We start from the raw sequence: 15129 nt of genomic DNA on the forward strand, positions 1-15129 counted from the left end.
CTGAGCCAAAGTCGGATGCTTAACGGAGCGAGCCCCCCCCACACACACCCCGCCGCCCCCCAGGCGCCCCTGCCCTGGCTCCATTTCAAAGCACTTGTGCACCTTGCCTTTCTCCACGTGGGGGCTAGGAAGCTCTCTCTGGGACCCGGGGACTTTGTCCTGTTTAGCCTTATACTCCCGCCGCCCGGGCCCGTTATCTCCATCTGAGGCTGATTCCTTCGAGGGGTGGGACTCTGGCTGAGAGAGGTGATCTGGGGAGAGGGGAGCACGGGGGACAGGACACCGAGGACGAAGTCTGGGAGGGGCGAAAGGTTCTTTGAAAGAGGCTGGAAAGAGGGTGTGCGGCAGGGGAGAGGGAAAGGACGGAGAAGGGCTTCTCGGGGTCTGGCCTGGCCGAGGAGGGGCCCCCAGCCCGCGGTCGCGGGGCTCCAGGAGTCGGGCCCGGGGACCCGGGCATGGCGTGGGCGGGCCGGGACCCGCGCCAGGCCCCGCCCCTCGGTCCCAGGCCCCGCCCCCACAGGCCCCGCCCCGCCGCCTCGGCCCCGCCCTCCCCGGGATTTAGCGCTGGCGGCCTGGGCGGCTCCGCAGCCGCCGTTTCCGCTTTCTCCAGGTGAGGGTCCGGAGGAGCCGGGACGCCCCGCGCAGGGGCTGGCGGAGCCGCCGTCACTTGGGGTGCGTCCGCGGGTGCCCTGTTCGCCTTCCCTCCTTCCCTCCGCCCCCTCTCCTTCCCCCCACCGCGGCCGCGTTTCCCCCGGCCCCCCTTCCCGTGCTTTCTCCCTCTCACCTGGCAGGTGGTCCCGGGTCTCTCAGTGTCGTGGCCTCTCCGCCCCCCCCCCCCCGCCCCTCCTCGCGCCCAGTTCCTCGTTCAACCCTTCCTCCAGGTCTCCCTCGCGTTGGTTGGGGGGACGGAGAGGTCCCGGCGTGTGTCAGGGGGAGCGCTGTGCAGGCAGCGGGCGCCCGGAGCACCGGGCCTTAGCGAGCAAAGATTGGTGGAGTTAGGTTGGTGACGCTCGAGGTGGCTTGAGTGACTCAGGGGTGCGGGCCGGGCGCTACCTGGAGCTGAGCTCAGGTGGGTGTGGAAGGGACTGTGCACCTGGCAGCACCTGCCTCTGTAGGCAGCGCCCGAGCTCAGCTGGCCTGCACTTGACCGCCAATCACAGACGCCCAGCGCGATTTCAAGCGTTGCCGCCTCCGGTGTAGGAAAGGCAGTGACCCTGGGCTTCCGTGGGCGGAGCGCCCAGCGTGCCCTGGCGTCCCCGTGGGTTGTGGCTTTACGGGGACCTTCACGTCTCGGACCCGTGGACGGCCGTATCTCCCAGGCGGTGAGCTGCCGGGTCACAAGTAGGCACAGGAGGGAGGGTGTGTGGCAGTGTGAGCTGCGTTTCATGGCAGCGTCCCGAAGTGTCTCAGATCCGCGAGGCCACCTACCTGGGTGGCTCAGACACCCTCTGCAGCATGTTGTAGATCTCTGGGCGTGTGGCAGTGTGTTAAGCGTGGGAGGCATTGTACCTGTGTGTGTGTGGTTAGCATATCTGGGCATGTCTGGTAGGTCCCTGGTCCCCGGGCGTCTGGTCTGGGTGCGCTAAGCATACACAGGCTGCGTGCCTTCACAGCTCAGGAGTGAGCAAAGGAACCTCCCTGGGGTCTCCAGGGTGCTTAGCTCTCAGGTGTGAGGAGGGCGGGTTTCTCACTGCTGAGGGGGGTAGGGTACTGGATCTCAGGCATGGGGGGCGCTCTCCCTGGGGTTTGTGGGAGCGGCGGGATTCCTGGCTGCTCCGGCTGTGTCCCTCCCTCTGCCCCTGCCCCCCCGCCCCAGAGCGTTTCTGATGGCTGGAGGGTGGAGGCGGCTGGCGAGCGTGTTTCTGGGGTCTCCGTCTCAGGTGCCTTCCTTGGGCTATGCGTCTGGAGGTGAGTGCGTCATCCTGAGGGATTCCTCCTCCAGACATGCTCCCTGAGGCCAGCTCGCTGTGGCTGCTGCGCCTCCTCCGGGACATCCAGCTGGCCCAGTTCTACCGACCCATCCTCGAGGAACTTAATGTTACTCGGCCGGAGCATTTCGACTTTGTAAAGCCCGAGGACCTGGACGGCATCGGCATGGGCCGGCCCGGTAAGGGGCCCCTGCGCGGAGGTCTTGCTCTCTTGGTCCCCAGCCTCGTAGTTTCGAACCCCCTCTGCCCACCCCACCCCCCCCCCCCACCGACACACCAGCCCTCTTCTTTGCCTGTAAATCCTTCTGCAGCCTCCATCCCCACCCCCACCCCCACGTACCACCAAGTACCACCAAGGTCCTCTGATTCTGACCTTCCCCAGCCCAGCGCAGACTGGCCGAAGCCCTGAAGAGACACCGTTCCGGGCTTAAGTCTAAGAACTGGGTCTATAAGGTGTGCATTTCCCGGTGGGGGCCGTGGACTTAAAGGGCCCGGGAATGGGGTGGGTTGAGTGTCAGGGAGGAGGGCACCCACTTAATTTCCCACCCCTGCTTCAGATCCTTGGGGGCTTTGTACCTGAGCAGAAGGAGACCACCCCCCCTTCAGACAGCCCCCTGTTGTCCCTCCCTGAGCCCGAGGGGGGACTCAAGTGTCTGATCCCGGATGGTGCTGTGTGCAGAGGGGAGCTGCTGGGCTCTGGCTGCTTTGGAGTGGTGCACCGAGGGTTATGGACACTGCCCAGCGGCCAGAGTGTGAGTACCCAGGGAACCCAGTGCATTCTGGGTGCTGGGGCCGGCTGCTCCTCTCTTCTGGGTGCCCCCGTGGAGCTGTTCCCTAAGCATCCTCCCCACACCCCCCAACTCCTCCCAGGTCCCAGTGGCTGTCAAGTCCCTCCGCGTGGGTCCTGAAGGCCCCGTGGGCACTGAGCTGGGGGACTTCCTTCGAGAGGTGTCCATCATGATGAGCCTGGAGCACCCACACGTGCTGCGTCTGCACGGCCTCGTCCTGGGCCAGCCTCTGCGGATGGTGAGCAGACCTGGACAGCGGCTCCCAGGGCAGGTGGGCGGCGGGGTCCCCTGGGGCCGGACCTCTGCTCACGCGGCGCCGTGCTCCCGCAGGTGATGGAGCTGGCGCCCCTGGGCTCCCTGCACGCGCGCCTGGCCGCCCCGGCCCCCACGCCCCCGCTGCCCGTGGCCCTGCTCTGCCTCTTCCTGCGGCAGCTGGCGGGGGCCATGGCGTACCTGGGGGCCCGGGGGCTGGTGCACCGAGACCTCGCCACGCGCAACCTGCTGCTGGCCTCCCCGCGCACGATCAAGGTGGCCGACTTCGGGCTGGTGCGGCCGCTGCGCGGCGCCCGGGGCCGCTACGTCATGGGCGGACCCCGCCCCATCCCCTACGCCTGGTGAGGGCGCGGGGCCGGGATCCCCGGGCACTGGAGGGCTCTAGAAGGCTGGGGCGGTGTGGACGGCTCCCTCCGGGGGGAGGCTGGCGCGAGGATTCTGGGAGGGCCCCCAGAAGTCCTCGAGAAGGTCACCCAGCTCCTCCGGGAGGGACCCGTGCGGCCCGTTCAGCTGCATTTCCACAGGTGCGCCCCAGAGAGCCTGCGCCACGGGGCCTTCTCTTCTGCGTCTGACGTGTGGATGTTTGGGGTGACGCTGTGGGAGATGTTCTCCGGGGGCGAGGAGCCCTGGGCCCGCGTCCCGCCGTACCTCATCCTGCAGCGGCTGGAGAAGGACCGAGCCCGGCTGCCTCGGCCTCCCCTCTGCCCCAGGGCTCTCTACGCCCTCGCCTTGCGCTGCTGGGCCCCCCACCCTGCCGACCGGCCCAGCTTTCCCCACCTGGAGGGGCTGCTCCAAGAGGTGGGAGCCCCCACCTCCCCAGATGCACCCAGTCTCTGGTTTCTCCCAGAGCGCTGTGCACAGGAGTCACAGATACTCCTGGGCTGGGGTCAGGGACCGGCTCTGGATAACCCGGATTCTGTGTCTATCTGCAGCGGGGCCAAGAGCCCTGGGGAGACAGCTTAGGGCTGCGGAGACGGATGCTGAGGGCTGGGGGACGGAGCACAGAACAGAGAGCAGTGGGTTTGACGGGCAGAGGGAAGAAAGATCTGCACGCAACTGGGAAATACAGCTAAGGCGGCCCCAGCATCTCAGGTGCCCCGTGGAGGGCTATGTGAGGGATGATACGTAACCAGGGTCAGCCCTGGGCCCTGGGAGACACCGTGCTAAGTGCTTCACACGTCTCCTTCTTGCACGTTGGCCCGCTTCATCCTCACAACAACCCCGTAAGGCCATTCTTATCTGGAGTTTACAGATGGGGGCACTTAAGGCAGTTAAGGCAGTGACAGTTTAAGTGGAGGAGTTGGGATTTGAAGCAGCCAATGGACCCAAGAGCGCCGTCCCCTAAATCGGTAAACTGCGTTGTTGAAGACTCTGTCTTTACCCCGAAGGCACCCTGGGAGCCATGGAGGGATTTTGAGCAGGGGAGTTCCCAGTCACTTTACATGTTCTCTCACTCTGGCTTGGAGCAAGGAGGGATGAGAGGAAGGAGACTGAACAAGGGAAGAGCCGGTGGCTGACCGGGGTCATGAAGCAGAAATGAAAGGATGTCTGCGGTCAGGGTCAAGGCAGCGGGGCTGGGAAGAAAAGGAAAATATTTCCAGAGACACTGGGAGGCAGAGCAGTGCGTGGGACGACCCTCCCTTGGTTCTCCTAGGCAGAGACAGCCCCCCCCCCCCCGCCCTTTGTTGCTTCCTGACCCCTGGGGTACGTCCGGCTTGGTGTGGAACCCACATCTGCCACCCCCTACTGGGGGATAGGGACCGTCCCCCCTGGGCCCGGGACAGAGGACATACCTGGTATGGGTTTGATGGGTGGGTGCGTAAACAGGAGTCTCCTTCCTCTCCTGCTCACGTGATCTTGCCCTTCTGACTCAGGCCACAAGCCCTGCTACCCTTTCTTCCTGTCTCTGCAGGCGTGGCCTCCTGAGGCACATTGTGTGAGGGAGGTGACAGAGCCAGGCGCCCTAAGGATGGAGACTGGTGACCCCATCACCGTCATCGAGGGCAGGTGACAGCCTCGGGCCTCCCACACGTCCCCAAGGAGGAGGACTCCCACCCGACCTGCCTGACCCTGGTCCCAATCTGCTGCCCGCCCCCCCCCAGCTCCCTGAACCCTGACCCTCTGCCTCCTCCCTTCCCCGCTGGGCCCCGGGAGCGCCACTAGAGTCGTGGCTCCCACTGGAGCCACCAAGCCCGTAGAGCCCTTTTGTGTTAGGGAGAAAAGAGCCTCCCTTCTTCCAGGCAGCTGCCGCTGCAGGCACACAGCTTGCGAGCTGAATGTGGGCCGGAGCCCAGCCCCCCCTCCCCCTCCGTCCCCTCTAACAGTGCCTCTTCCCACAGCCCGGACTCCACGACCTGGAAGGGCCAGAATGGCCGCACGTTCAAAGTGGGCAGCTTCCCAGCCTCAGCAGTGACACTGGCAGACTCCGGGGGCTCGCCAGCCACCCGTCCGGTCCACAGAGTGTCCCCTGCCCGGGGCGAGCTGCACCAGGGAAGCACGGATGGGTGAGTGGGGGACACAAGCCCAGCAATGCCTCTGGAAGGGAAGCTTGGGGAGGGGGTCTGGGGGGGCGGGGGGGCAGGCAGCTGGAGGGAAGGCTGGACTTGCCTCCCAGCCGGGGCTTCCACTCTGGGGCTCAGCCTGCCTGGGAGGCCCCCCCACCAGAGTTTCTGGTGGGGGGGGGGGGCACACTGATGTGCCAGGTGGGGAGAATGAGCCGGATTGCTCTCCAACAGGGATAGAGGGAAGGCCAAGCTTCGGGATTTGCCTCTGGCACGGGGCCAGAGAAGGAACGTGCCCCTGCAGAGGGCGAGAGGTGGGTGTGGTGCCGGGGACCCGGCTTCTCGCAATTCTGCCCCCCGCTCTGAGTCCTGACCTTGGTGTCGGCAACGCCGCGGCCCCCCATCTGCCCTCTCTAGCGCTGTGCATCTCCCCCTGCAGCGCCCGCCCTCTCCGTTCTCTGGGGCCTCAGCTGCCTGGGCTGGGGTGTCTGTTCCACACACCTGTCTTCCTGTCCCCCTAACCAAGGGCCCCCCACGAGCACGGCACAGACACAACGGGGAGAAGGCAGGGCTCGGCATCTGGGCCTCCTCTCAGGTTGATTATCTCTCAACTGTGCAGTCATTTCCAAGAGCCTGGAGTCCGTTCTGTCCCTGGGCCCCCGCCCCACAGGGGGTGGTTCCAGCCCCCCCGAACTTCGCCATGCCAGAGCCGTGACCCGCGGACCCCCTGGCCTGCCATCCTGCCCTCCCTTTGCCTCCAGTCCTTCTCAGCCCAGCCAGCCCCCCAGGGAGCGGCCTCCGTGGCCCAGAAGAGAGCCCCTCCCCAGCCACCCCCCGGGAAAGCCCGGAGCCGGCAAAGCCACCGTTCCCTCCGGAGGCCTCTTGCCCGACCCCGAGTTGCAGAGGAGGATCATGGAGGTGAGAACTCCCTGAGGTGGCCTGGTGTCCCGAGGGGCGGGACCGTGGCCTAAGCCGGACGTCGTGCCCCGTAGGTGGAGCTGAGCGTTCACGGAGTCACCCACCAGGAGTGCCAGGCGGCGCTAAGGGCCACCGGGGGAGACGTGGTTTCCGCCATCCGGAACCTCAAGGTAAAGCCAGACCCTTCTCTCGGGTTCCCACCCCTCCCGCCCCTGCCCTGTGGCAGCCGCTGCCCTCCCTCCTGCCTCCGCAGGTGGACCAGCTCTTCCATCTGAGCAGCCGGTCCAGGGCCGACTGCCGACGCATCCTGGAGCATTACCAGTGGGACCTCTCGGCCGCCAGCCGCTACGTCCTGGCCCGGCCCTGAGGTCTGCTCCCTTGGGTGTGGATACTACCCTGGATCAAGGGCCTGGCCGCGTGGGACCAAGCAGAACCCGGACAGGTCCCATCAGGGCAGAATTTCCCACCTGGGGAGATCGTTGGCAGGTACGGGAGGAGCCCGGGGTCGCGCACCGCTGAATGTCTCCTCCCGCCCTGCCCCTTGGCCTCTGAGGGCTCACGCTCCCTCGGCTGGTTCATAGAAGGATCTCCTCCGCTCTGCCTCCCACATTGCCAACCACGAGGAGAACCTGGAGGGACACAGCTGCCACACGTCGCACCCACAGGAAGCTTCCACTTGCTACAGAGAGCGATCCGATGGCCATCCTGGGCCTCGGGAACAGCCATCCCGAACTGCCGTCAGCTGCCACACGGGTCTCTGTGGGAGCAGCCATCTCGGACGACGGAGGCGATCCCGCTGACTTGGGCTACGTGGCCCAGACTGCCTTGGCTTGGTCCGGGGCCATAATGGACGATGAAGTCGCCCTCTTGAACTCAGAGACGCTGGATCTTGGCAGCACGGATTAGGAAACGGGCCAGCCCCCACCCAGCCCGGCTGTCCTACTTCCCATCGTGTCTTCCCATACCAACTCCCTTCTCCTCTCTCCCATCGCATACATCTTCCGAAATCCAAAAAGTTACAAAGTTTATATGAATATAACATACAAAGATACAGCCTCCTTCCTAAGGCAAAGGGCAGGATGGGGTGCCTAAGGCTCCGGAGGAAGCTGCACGAAGCACCGGCTGTGGGCAGGGCCGGAGGGAGGCGGGGATCCCCTCAGAGCGCCACGGTCTGAGGTTGAACCGATTGGCCAAGCTGATGCGGGGCGAGAGCGGTCACGCCTGCCATCTTTGGTGCTGCAAACCCTTGCCCACCCCAGCTCCTGCCAGAAAGCCCGAGGGCCCTGGATTCCCAAGGCCGGATCTGGAGCACAGGCCCCGGAAGGGGGCCGGGGGAAGGGAGGGTAAAGCTGATATGCCTGTGTGCCAAGGGATCGGAGAGACAGCGGTGCCAGGGAGAAGGGTTCTCATACATACCCTTCCCCAGGGGCCAAGGCGAAGGAGGCCAGGGGATCGGGGCAGGGGTAGGGCGCCGCGGCCCCTAGACTCTCGGGCATCCCCGTCTGTCCCCTGCGGCAAACGTCGCGGAAAGCGGCCGCCTCTGACAGGTGGCCATCCTGGCTTCTGGTTGAGGTGATGGTCTCCTCGCCCTGAGGTGGCCTCTAACTGGTGACGGCAGAGGGCCCAGCGCCTCCTCGCTTCTCGAAGAACATGTAGTCCTGACGGGAGGGCACGGTCAACGGGGCTGGCGGGGCTGGCCTGGCTCAGCTCTCACAACCCAGGTCCGGACCCTGCACCCGCCCCCCGCCCCCCGCCCCCATAGAGCGCGTCTCTAATCTAGCAGGAGGCCAAGATGCGCACAGAGCCTTGATGGAGAGCGGGGTGGTGGGAGGGGAGGCGGGGCAGCCAACTCACGATGAGGAACGTGGCTCCCAGCAGCACGGCCTTCACCCTCACGTCCAGATCCAGCGGGAACTGCAGGCCAAAGTCATCTGCGTCGGTGAGGGCTTCTTGGAGCAGCCCCCCCCACTGCTTGCTGATCCGGCCCACGCTGCGTGATTCATCCGGAGTCTTCACCTGTCGGGAAGGCAGGAGCCAACTGGGGGGGGGCGTGGCTGACCTCCCCTGCCGCCACGCCCCCCCTCCCACCGTCGCCGCGTATGAGCGGCGCCGGCTCTGTCCTTAGCGAATCCTTCCGGCGGGTTTCCCGGTGGCATCCGGGGAAACCAAGTCACCCTCGGTCACGCTGCGTGTGTATGGTGCAAATCTGAGTTCAGACTCACATCTGTTGCTCCTGAAAGGCCATACGCAAAAACCGAACATAAGTAGCGGCAGGAACGGAAGCACCGAATACTCATCTCCGTATAGGGCTGCTTCCCAGGTTTGTTTTGGTCACCAAAGTACCTGCTGCTCGTAGCTGGTGAAGTCAGCGCCCTGAACAGAGTGGCCTGGTCCAAGAGGGCTAGGGGGCTGCGCTCGACCAGCCAGCCAGGCGCCTAGAAGGCTGTGCCTGCCCAAAGAGGTGCCTCTACCCCGCAAAGTAGCAAGGGCCCTGTCCAAGCTTCATCCAGAGGGGATCCAAGCCCGTCTGGTGGGGGAGGGGCAGCAGTAAGTGGCCTCTAAGGACCAGGATTTCCACTGGCCTCTCCGGGCCCAAGAACAACAGGCCCTGGTGATGGAGGAGGTAATACACTGTGATTTCCTGATCGTTTCCTATGCTTCTTTTCAGGGGCTAGAACTGAAGTGACTGCCTTCTGTGCCCTCCTGGTCTCCTTCCCCCACTGACAGCTCTGAGGCACTTCCTGCAGACCAGTCTCCGGCTGGGCAGGGCCTCTCCCAGCCAGCCCTGCCAGCCCCAGTGCAGCCCCAAAGAAGGGCTGCTCATAACTACGTAAAAGGGAGCCTGGGTCTCCCAGGGCCGCACAGGCTGCACGTTCCCGTGCAGAGGTCACCCAGTCATCTTTCTATCACAGAGCCTCCACCCAGCTCCCCAGGTGACTCGATTTGTAAAAGTAGGCTTAGGTAGGACACCTCATCGGAAGGCTTGGAAAGTCTTCGGGCTTCTCCCTGTGATTTCTCCCTTATCTGCCCTGGTGATTATCCCTTAAAGAACCACAGTGTTGGGGAGGTGCCTCTGTCTTCTAGAAACGAAAGCGCTTCCCAGGCCTCACCCCTGGCACTGTCACCACTTGGGTTCTGATGACGAGGATGCAGATCACCCGTGGGGGGGGGGGGGGAGGCAAGCCTCAGGATGCTGACAAGTTACACTGGTGCTGGCTCCACGGCCCGGGCTCACACACTCATGCATAGCAGCTAGCCCGCAGCAGACCCAGTGGTCATCCTGTGCCCCAAACCAAGCCTGGCCTCAGCTTGTTTCCCCCTCAACACGGGGCGGCAGGTGACAATCAGCATTGGTCCTTCCGAGGAAAGCCTCCCTGCCAAGCTTTCAGAAGGCCACCGGGCCACCCCCTTCTGAATGGAGAACACTGGAGATGTGCTAGGAGCCTCAGTGGATTTGGATCAGTGAGCTCAGGGTCTTGCCCTTAGTGTCGGCCATCGCGCCTCACAGAGGCTGCCATCTTGGTTTGTGACGTTCCCAGGAATCTCCCCTTCTTCCTGGTACCTCAAAGTTGGTGTCTGTGCCACAGCCACAGGTCCAGCAGGGCCCCACCACGCGCAGGAGGGTCCGGCGATCGGCATCCTGGATGGACAACTTGGGGATGAAGGGATGCCAGGTCTGTAGCACGTGGCCAATGGTGGTGCCGGGAGGGGCCTGTACTTCCATCTGGAGCCAGGGGCAGGCAGGGTCACTGCCGAGCCAGGGCACCCTGGCCCGAGCTCTCAGCTTCCGGGTCTACCACCCGCCCGGCTCCCCACTAGATCGCCCATCCCGCCTGCCACCCCCACCCGAGCTAAGCTTCATCCCAGGCCTCATCACGAGCGGACCACGTTCCATCCTTGGTCCTCCCCGTTCCGGCCTGCCCCTCCCCCCACCCAACCCCGTCCCTGGCCCCAGGCCTCCCAGCCCACCTCCTGGAGGCCACACGGGCAGCAGCTGCAGCCACAGTGCAGGGGGCGGAGCAGACGCAGCACCTCTCGATCACTGGGGTCCACCACGCGGACACGCAGGGGCCGGCGGGCGCCACAGCACAGGCGCGCGCAGCAGTGGCTCTCTTCGGCCGCCTGCCCCAGGGGCTGTCCGGCCCCCGAGCGCAGTTCATACCGGTTACATGTCTCCCAGCCCAGGAGCGCTGCCAAGGGGGACACGCTGAGGCTCAGGCCCCGCCACCTGCCCAAGAGCCCCCTGTCTCTGCCCTCGTCACGAGGCCCAACCTACTCCTTCCACTCACTTTCCACTCGCTCGGCCTTCTGGTGAATCAAGATCTGATCAATCTGGAAAGGCAGGAAGGTCCGCGCCGGATGTCAGCTGGCTGGTCCGGACGCCAGGGTCCCCTCCTCGTCACTCTCCCCGCCCCCCCACCCGGCGCCCTCCCACTCACCTGCACCAGGAATTCGAGGCCGGAAGGCACCCCGGGCAGTGGCAAGAACGGGGCAGCAGGCCCTGGGGCCCCGGGGCCGGGCGAAGGGAAAAGAGAGAAGCCGGGCGCAGGGGCAGGCATGTGGGGGGGCACTGGTGCCTGCCCGGGCCCGGGGTGCAGCGCCGGCTCCGGGTACCCAGCCGTCACAGGGTAGGGAGGAGGGGGTGAAGGGGCGTGGCCCTTGGGGGGCAAGTAGCCTGTTGGTGGGGGGACAGGGGTAGATTAGACGGGGACCCGCGGCCACATCCCCTCTCCCCTCGGGCCGCGAGGCTGCAGGGCGATGAGATGGGAAGAGACTGAGGACGACGGGGCGGGGGAGCAGGGCGGCGGCTCCCCGGGAGGAAGGGAGGGGCCCCACACGGCCAGTCGGAGCACATTCCCGCAGGGTGTGCTCGACGCCCAGCTCCCGAGTCCGTGGGGGGATAACGGAGACCCTCAGCCTCGCGCCCACTTACCTGCCATGGGAAAGGGGCGAGAGTTCGCCGGTGTCAGTGTCCGGGAGGCTTAGTTTTGGAGGTGGTGGCAAGTTCGGACACAGCCAGACAGACACAGAGACAGACACAAAGACGGACAGGCAAACGCGGAGAGGCGGCCGCGCGCGGCGCGGGCCCAGGGTCTCTTGGGCGGCGCCTCTGACTCAGGGAGAAACCGAAAGTGTCAGCGGGCAGGGCGGGTACCTGGGACCCTGGATTCCCTCGGGGGCCCCAGAACCGCCCCCTCCCTTTGTTCTCCCATTCTCCGCGGAGGCGGCTGCTGGCAGACGGCCGGAAGGATGGACCCGCGGTCCGAGCGACGGCCCGGCCTCGAGGGAGGCCTCCCGGCCCCCCTGCGCCCCAGTCCCCCCCGCCGCTCACCTGAAGCCCCTAGAAGAGCTGGCGTGCCCAGCGCTCGGCGGCTCGCAGGAGCTCGGGGAGGCGGGCCCGGGCCCCGACCCCGCCCCTCGACCCGTCCTGGCCCCGCCCCTCCCGGCCCGGGCGGCGCGCGTGCGCACAAAGGAAGCCGGCTCTCCTGCGGGGCCGCGAGCCGTGCGCCGGGGAGCTCGCTGGCGTGGCCGGCGTCCCCGCCCGCTCCGCCCCGCCGCTCGACACCAGAGGAGGCCCGCCTGGGGAGGGCCGCCGGCCCAGACCTAGCCCGGCGATCCCCGCCGGGTCTGCGGGCGCAGAGCGCGCGGTGTCCCCGGGTGGGAAGCCAGGGCGGCTGGCGCGGCGCTGGACCCCAGGCTCCTCCTCCCGAGGGCGGTTCGGGCCTCGCTGACGCAGCGGAACACCCTCCACACTCCTTCTTTGGCTTCTAGGACTGGCCCCCCGGCTCCCTTTCCACCTCCCCGGGGGGCTGCCTCCGCGGCTGCTCGCCGTGACGCTGCGGTCATCCACACAGACACCTTGCTACGACAGTACGTCTTCCAGGAGCCCCTGGCCACGTGGGTGACAGGCCGCCAAACGGTGGCAACAGTGAGCGTGCGCGCAGTGAGGTCCGGGGGTGGCCAGAGGACGCGGCGCGGTTAGCAGGAAAGCCTCCAACCCCCCCCCCCCCCCGCACCCCCGGTCCCCACTGCCAGAGGAGTCGCTTCTTCTGGGTCCTGAGCAGAGAGGCCCGCTGGTGTAAGGAGGTGCTGAGCCTGGGGCCCTATAGGCAGAGCAACGAGAGAAGAGTTGAGAGAGGGAGGCCACCCACCTACCTGCACGGAAGGCCTGGTGGCAGCTGGGACTTGGCCCCAGGGGCAGCGGGGGGCCCACCGAAAGATGTTAAGACCCAAAGAGAAGGTCGAATTTGGGTTTTAGAAAGACACATCTAAACCACAAGGTGGAGAACCACGAAGGCGCCCGGGGCTGGGTGGGGGACGGCGGCCGGAGGAGCGGGTGCTGTGCTCGGTGCAGACAGGAGTGGTAGATCGGGGAGAGGCTTACACAGCAAACCTAGAGCTTGTTTGAGGGGTGACATGTGCAGGTGAGGCGTTCCGGATGACCCCAGGTCCCTGTCTGGTGACCACGCAGGTGGAGGGGTCACCCACCAAGATGAACATACAGGGAGGGGCGGCGGCTGGGTGGCTCAGGTCACCATCTCCCGGTTTGTGAGTTCAAGCCCCGAATTGGGGTGTCTGCTGTTAGAGCCCACTTCCGATCCTCTGTCGCCCTCTCAATGTCCCTCCCCTGCTTGTGTGCGCGCGCTCTCTCTCTCAAAAATAAATCAATATTTATTTTTTTATTATTTTTTTATTTTTTTTTTAATTTTTTTTTCAACGTTTATTTATTTTTGGGACAGAGAGAGACAGAGCATGAACGGGGGAGGGGCAGAGAGAGAGGGAGACACAGAATCGGAAACAGGCTCCAGGCTCTGAGCCATCAGCCCAGAGCCCGACGCGGGGCTCGAACTCACGGACCGCGAGATCGTGACCTGGCTGAAGTCGGATGCTTAACCGACTGCGCCACCCAGGCGCCCCAATAAATCAATATTTAAAAAAAAAGATGAACATACAAGCAGGTTTTCAGAGATGGGTCCAAGTTCTTCTGGGCTGGTCACCTGCTCCCACAGCTTCAGCCATCATCAGCTTCGGACCCAAGTGCCTGACCTCTCCCCCCGGGGGTGCTTAAGTACCCCAGATTCTACGTGGCCCAAACCATGCACCGGCATCCACCAAAACATCAACATACAGAAACTCAGTTACTCAACAAAGATTTAGTGAGCGCCTACTATATGTCAGACAGCTTTTGAGAGGAATGTACAGCAGTTTTTTTAAAAAAATTAACCAAAATTGCTGATCTCCTGGGGCTTACGCTCTAGTAGAGAAGAGACAGATAAGGTAAAATATACTAGAAGTCAGAGGGTAACAAATGCTATGGAGAAAAATTGAGCAAGATGAGGAGGACAGAGAGTGGTGGGCAAGGGTTGTGATTTTGCAGAGGGTGAACTTGGAAGGTATCACCCAGAAGGTGGTGGTTGAGCCAAGACCTGACTGTAAGAGGTCAAGGACGGAACCAGGCCGGCCTCTGGCATAAAAAAAAAAAAAAAAAAGTTTCAGACAGCGCGAACAAAAAAGGCAAAGTGTGCCTTAGTCATTCAGTGAACAAAAGTGACACCAGTGTGGCTGGAATGGAACGAACCAGGCAGAAGGAATGGAGATCCCAGGAGCCCAGATCACATACAGCCTTGTAGACCGTTGGATTATACTGAGCGAGACAGGAAGTGTTGCAAGGTTCGGATAGAGACGTGAGCCTTCCACACGCAGTGGTCCTCAGCTCTGGCCACAAGATAGAATCATCTGGGTGCTTCACAAAATATCTCTGCACGGGCCCCATGTCGTATCAACAATTTAATTAGAGTATTTGGGGTAAGGTGCAGATAGCAGAACTTTCTGGGAATTTCTCCAAAGACTTTAATGTGCAGCTAAGGCTGAATAGCACTGTTACAGGGTCTCTCTCTCTCTCTCTCAGGCTGCTTCGTCTAGAGCAGGCTCTAGTTAGGCAAGGGCAGAAGGACATTCTTGCAAAAAGCGAGGGGGGATGTGATGGTGACTTGGACCAGGGGCCGGAGCGGTAGCAATGGAGGTGGTGGGAAATGGTCAGATTCTGGTTACGCATTCAGCCAATGACGTGTTGACTTGATAATGGCTTGGATACAGGATGTGAGGAAAAGGGCAAAGTTGACTCAGGCTTGGCCCAGGAGGCCATTCCCAGCGGGCCCTGCTCTTCCTGTTTGGTCATTTCCTGTCTGCCCACTCCATCCTGAGCTCCAGGCACTTCTGTCTCTCTCGTCTTGTCACCAGTATGGTGTGTCCCTTTTCTTCTGGCGAACGAGTCACGCTGAAAGCTGGCAGATGGACAGAAGTCTGTACCAGGCTCCAAAAACCAAAGGCGCCCACCTGGGCTGTACCAAACTATCTCTTGAAAGGATCGGTCTTCGCTGCGGACGATTGGAGTTTCTTGGTGCTCACGGGAAGGAAAGAGCTTAGCTCTGGGAATTGGGCAGAGGAGAGTTTGAACCCCAGGCCACGCTGGTCCCAACTACGATACAGAACAAGTTACTTCACCTCCGTGAGCTCTAGTTCCCACGCAGGACTATCGAGAAGATTGGACACAGTGCGCGGTAATAATAGGGACCGATTATCAAGCAGGCCTTATTTATCCTGGTTCCTCAAGAGCCCCGCTCAAGGGCAGGGTCAAAGCTAAGGGATCACATTACATGGAGGGTGGCCATTCCAGATGTTGGCGCCTCCCCCACCTGGAGGTTTCCTCTGAGGCTGTAT

General features: G+C 63.6%; 2 protein-coding genes across 8 annotated transcripts; one reads left to right on the top strand and one right to left on the bottom strand.

Annotated features, from left to right (window-relative positions):
- The first annotated feature begins 530 nt into the window (after positions 1-530).
- Positions 531-7459, top strand: TNK1 (tyrosine kinase non receptor 1). 6 transcript variants are annotated; one of them, XR_006715290.1, is made up of 14 exons: positions 559-672; positions 1881-2107; positions 2311-2381; positions 2486-2680; positions 2799-2954; positions 3047-3330; positions 3514-3787; positions 4902-4996; positions 5329-5493; positions 5725-5804; positions 6110-6408; positions 6483-6578; positions 6662-6894; positions 6990-7459. XR_006715290.1 is itself a non-coding variant. In XM_045490232.1 (13 exons), exons 2-13 carry the CDS (start codon positions 1945-1947, stop codon positions 6773-6775), a joined length of 1992 nt encoding a protein of 663 aa, XP_045346188.1. In that variant the 5' UTR covers positions 531-610; positions 1881-1944; the 3' UTR covers positions 6776-7459. The 6 variants fall into 6 exon arrangements, 4 of the variants coding, with proteins under 4 accessions (XP_045346188.1, XP_045346187.1, XP_045346186.1 ...); XM_045490232.1 differs by having other exon boundaries at positions 531-610; positions 6662-7459; XM_045490231.1 differs by having other exon boundaries at positions 558-610; positions 1943-2107; positions 6662-7459.
- Positions 7416-13893, bottom strand: PLSCR3 (phospholipid scramblase 3). 2 transcript variants are annotated; one of them, XM_045490234.1, is made up of 8 exons: positions 11741-13893; positions 11342-11518; positions 10848-11083; positions 10698-10740; positions 10378-10598; positions 9971-10132; positions 8263-8424; positions 7416-8066 (listed from the first exon to the last, which is right to left on the bottom strand). In XM_045490234.1, exons 2-8 carry the CDS (start codon positions 11346-11348, stop codon positions 8010-8012), a joined length of 888 nt encoding a protein of 295 aa, XP_045346190.1. In that variant the 5' UTR covers positions 11349-11518; positions 11741-13893; the 3' UTR covers positions 7416-8009. The 2 variants fall into 2 exon arrangements, with proteins under 2 accessions (XP_045346190.1, XP_045346191.1); XM_045490235.1 differs by having other exon boundaries at positions 11342-11522.
- Between the last annotated feature and the right edge of the window lie 1236 nt (positions 13894-15129).

Source organism: Leopardus geoffroyi, chromosome E1 (assembly GCF_018350155.1).
Source record: "Leopardus geoffroyi isolate Oge1 chromosome E1, O.geoffroyi_Oge1_pat1.0, whole genome shotgun sequence".
Taxonomy (NCBI): Eukaryota; Metazoa; Chordata; class Mammalia; order Carnivora; family Felidae; genus Leopardus; species Leopardus geoffroyi.

Coding starts and splice junctions, on each gene's coding strand:
- TNK1 (XM_045490232.1), top strand. CDS start 1,945: ATGCTCCCTGAGGCCAGCTCGCTGTGGCTGCTGCGCCTCCTCCGGGAC. Junction 2,681..2,798: donor CACTGCCCAGCGGCCAGAGT/GTGAGTACCCAG, acceptor AACTCCTCCCAG/GTCCCAGTGGCTGTCAAGTC. Junction 6,579..6,661: donor CCGCCATCCGGAACCTCAAG/GTAAAGCCAGAC, acceptor CTGCCTCCGCAG/GTGGACCAGCTCTTCCATCT.
- PLSCR3 (XM_045490234.1), bottom strand. Junction 10,599..10,697: donor GAAGGCCGAGCGAGTGGAAA/GTGAGTGGAAGG, acceptor CCCCCTTGGCAG/CGCTCCTGGGCTGGGAGACA. Junction 8,425..9,970: donor GCACAGACACCAACTTTGAG/GTACCAGGAAGA, acceptor CCTTCCCGACAG/GTGAAGACTCCGGATGAATC.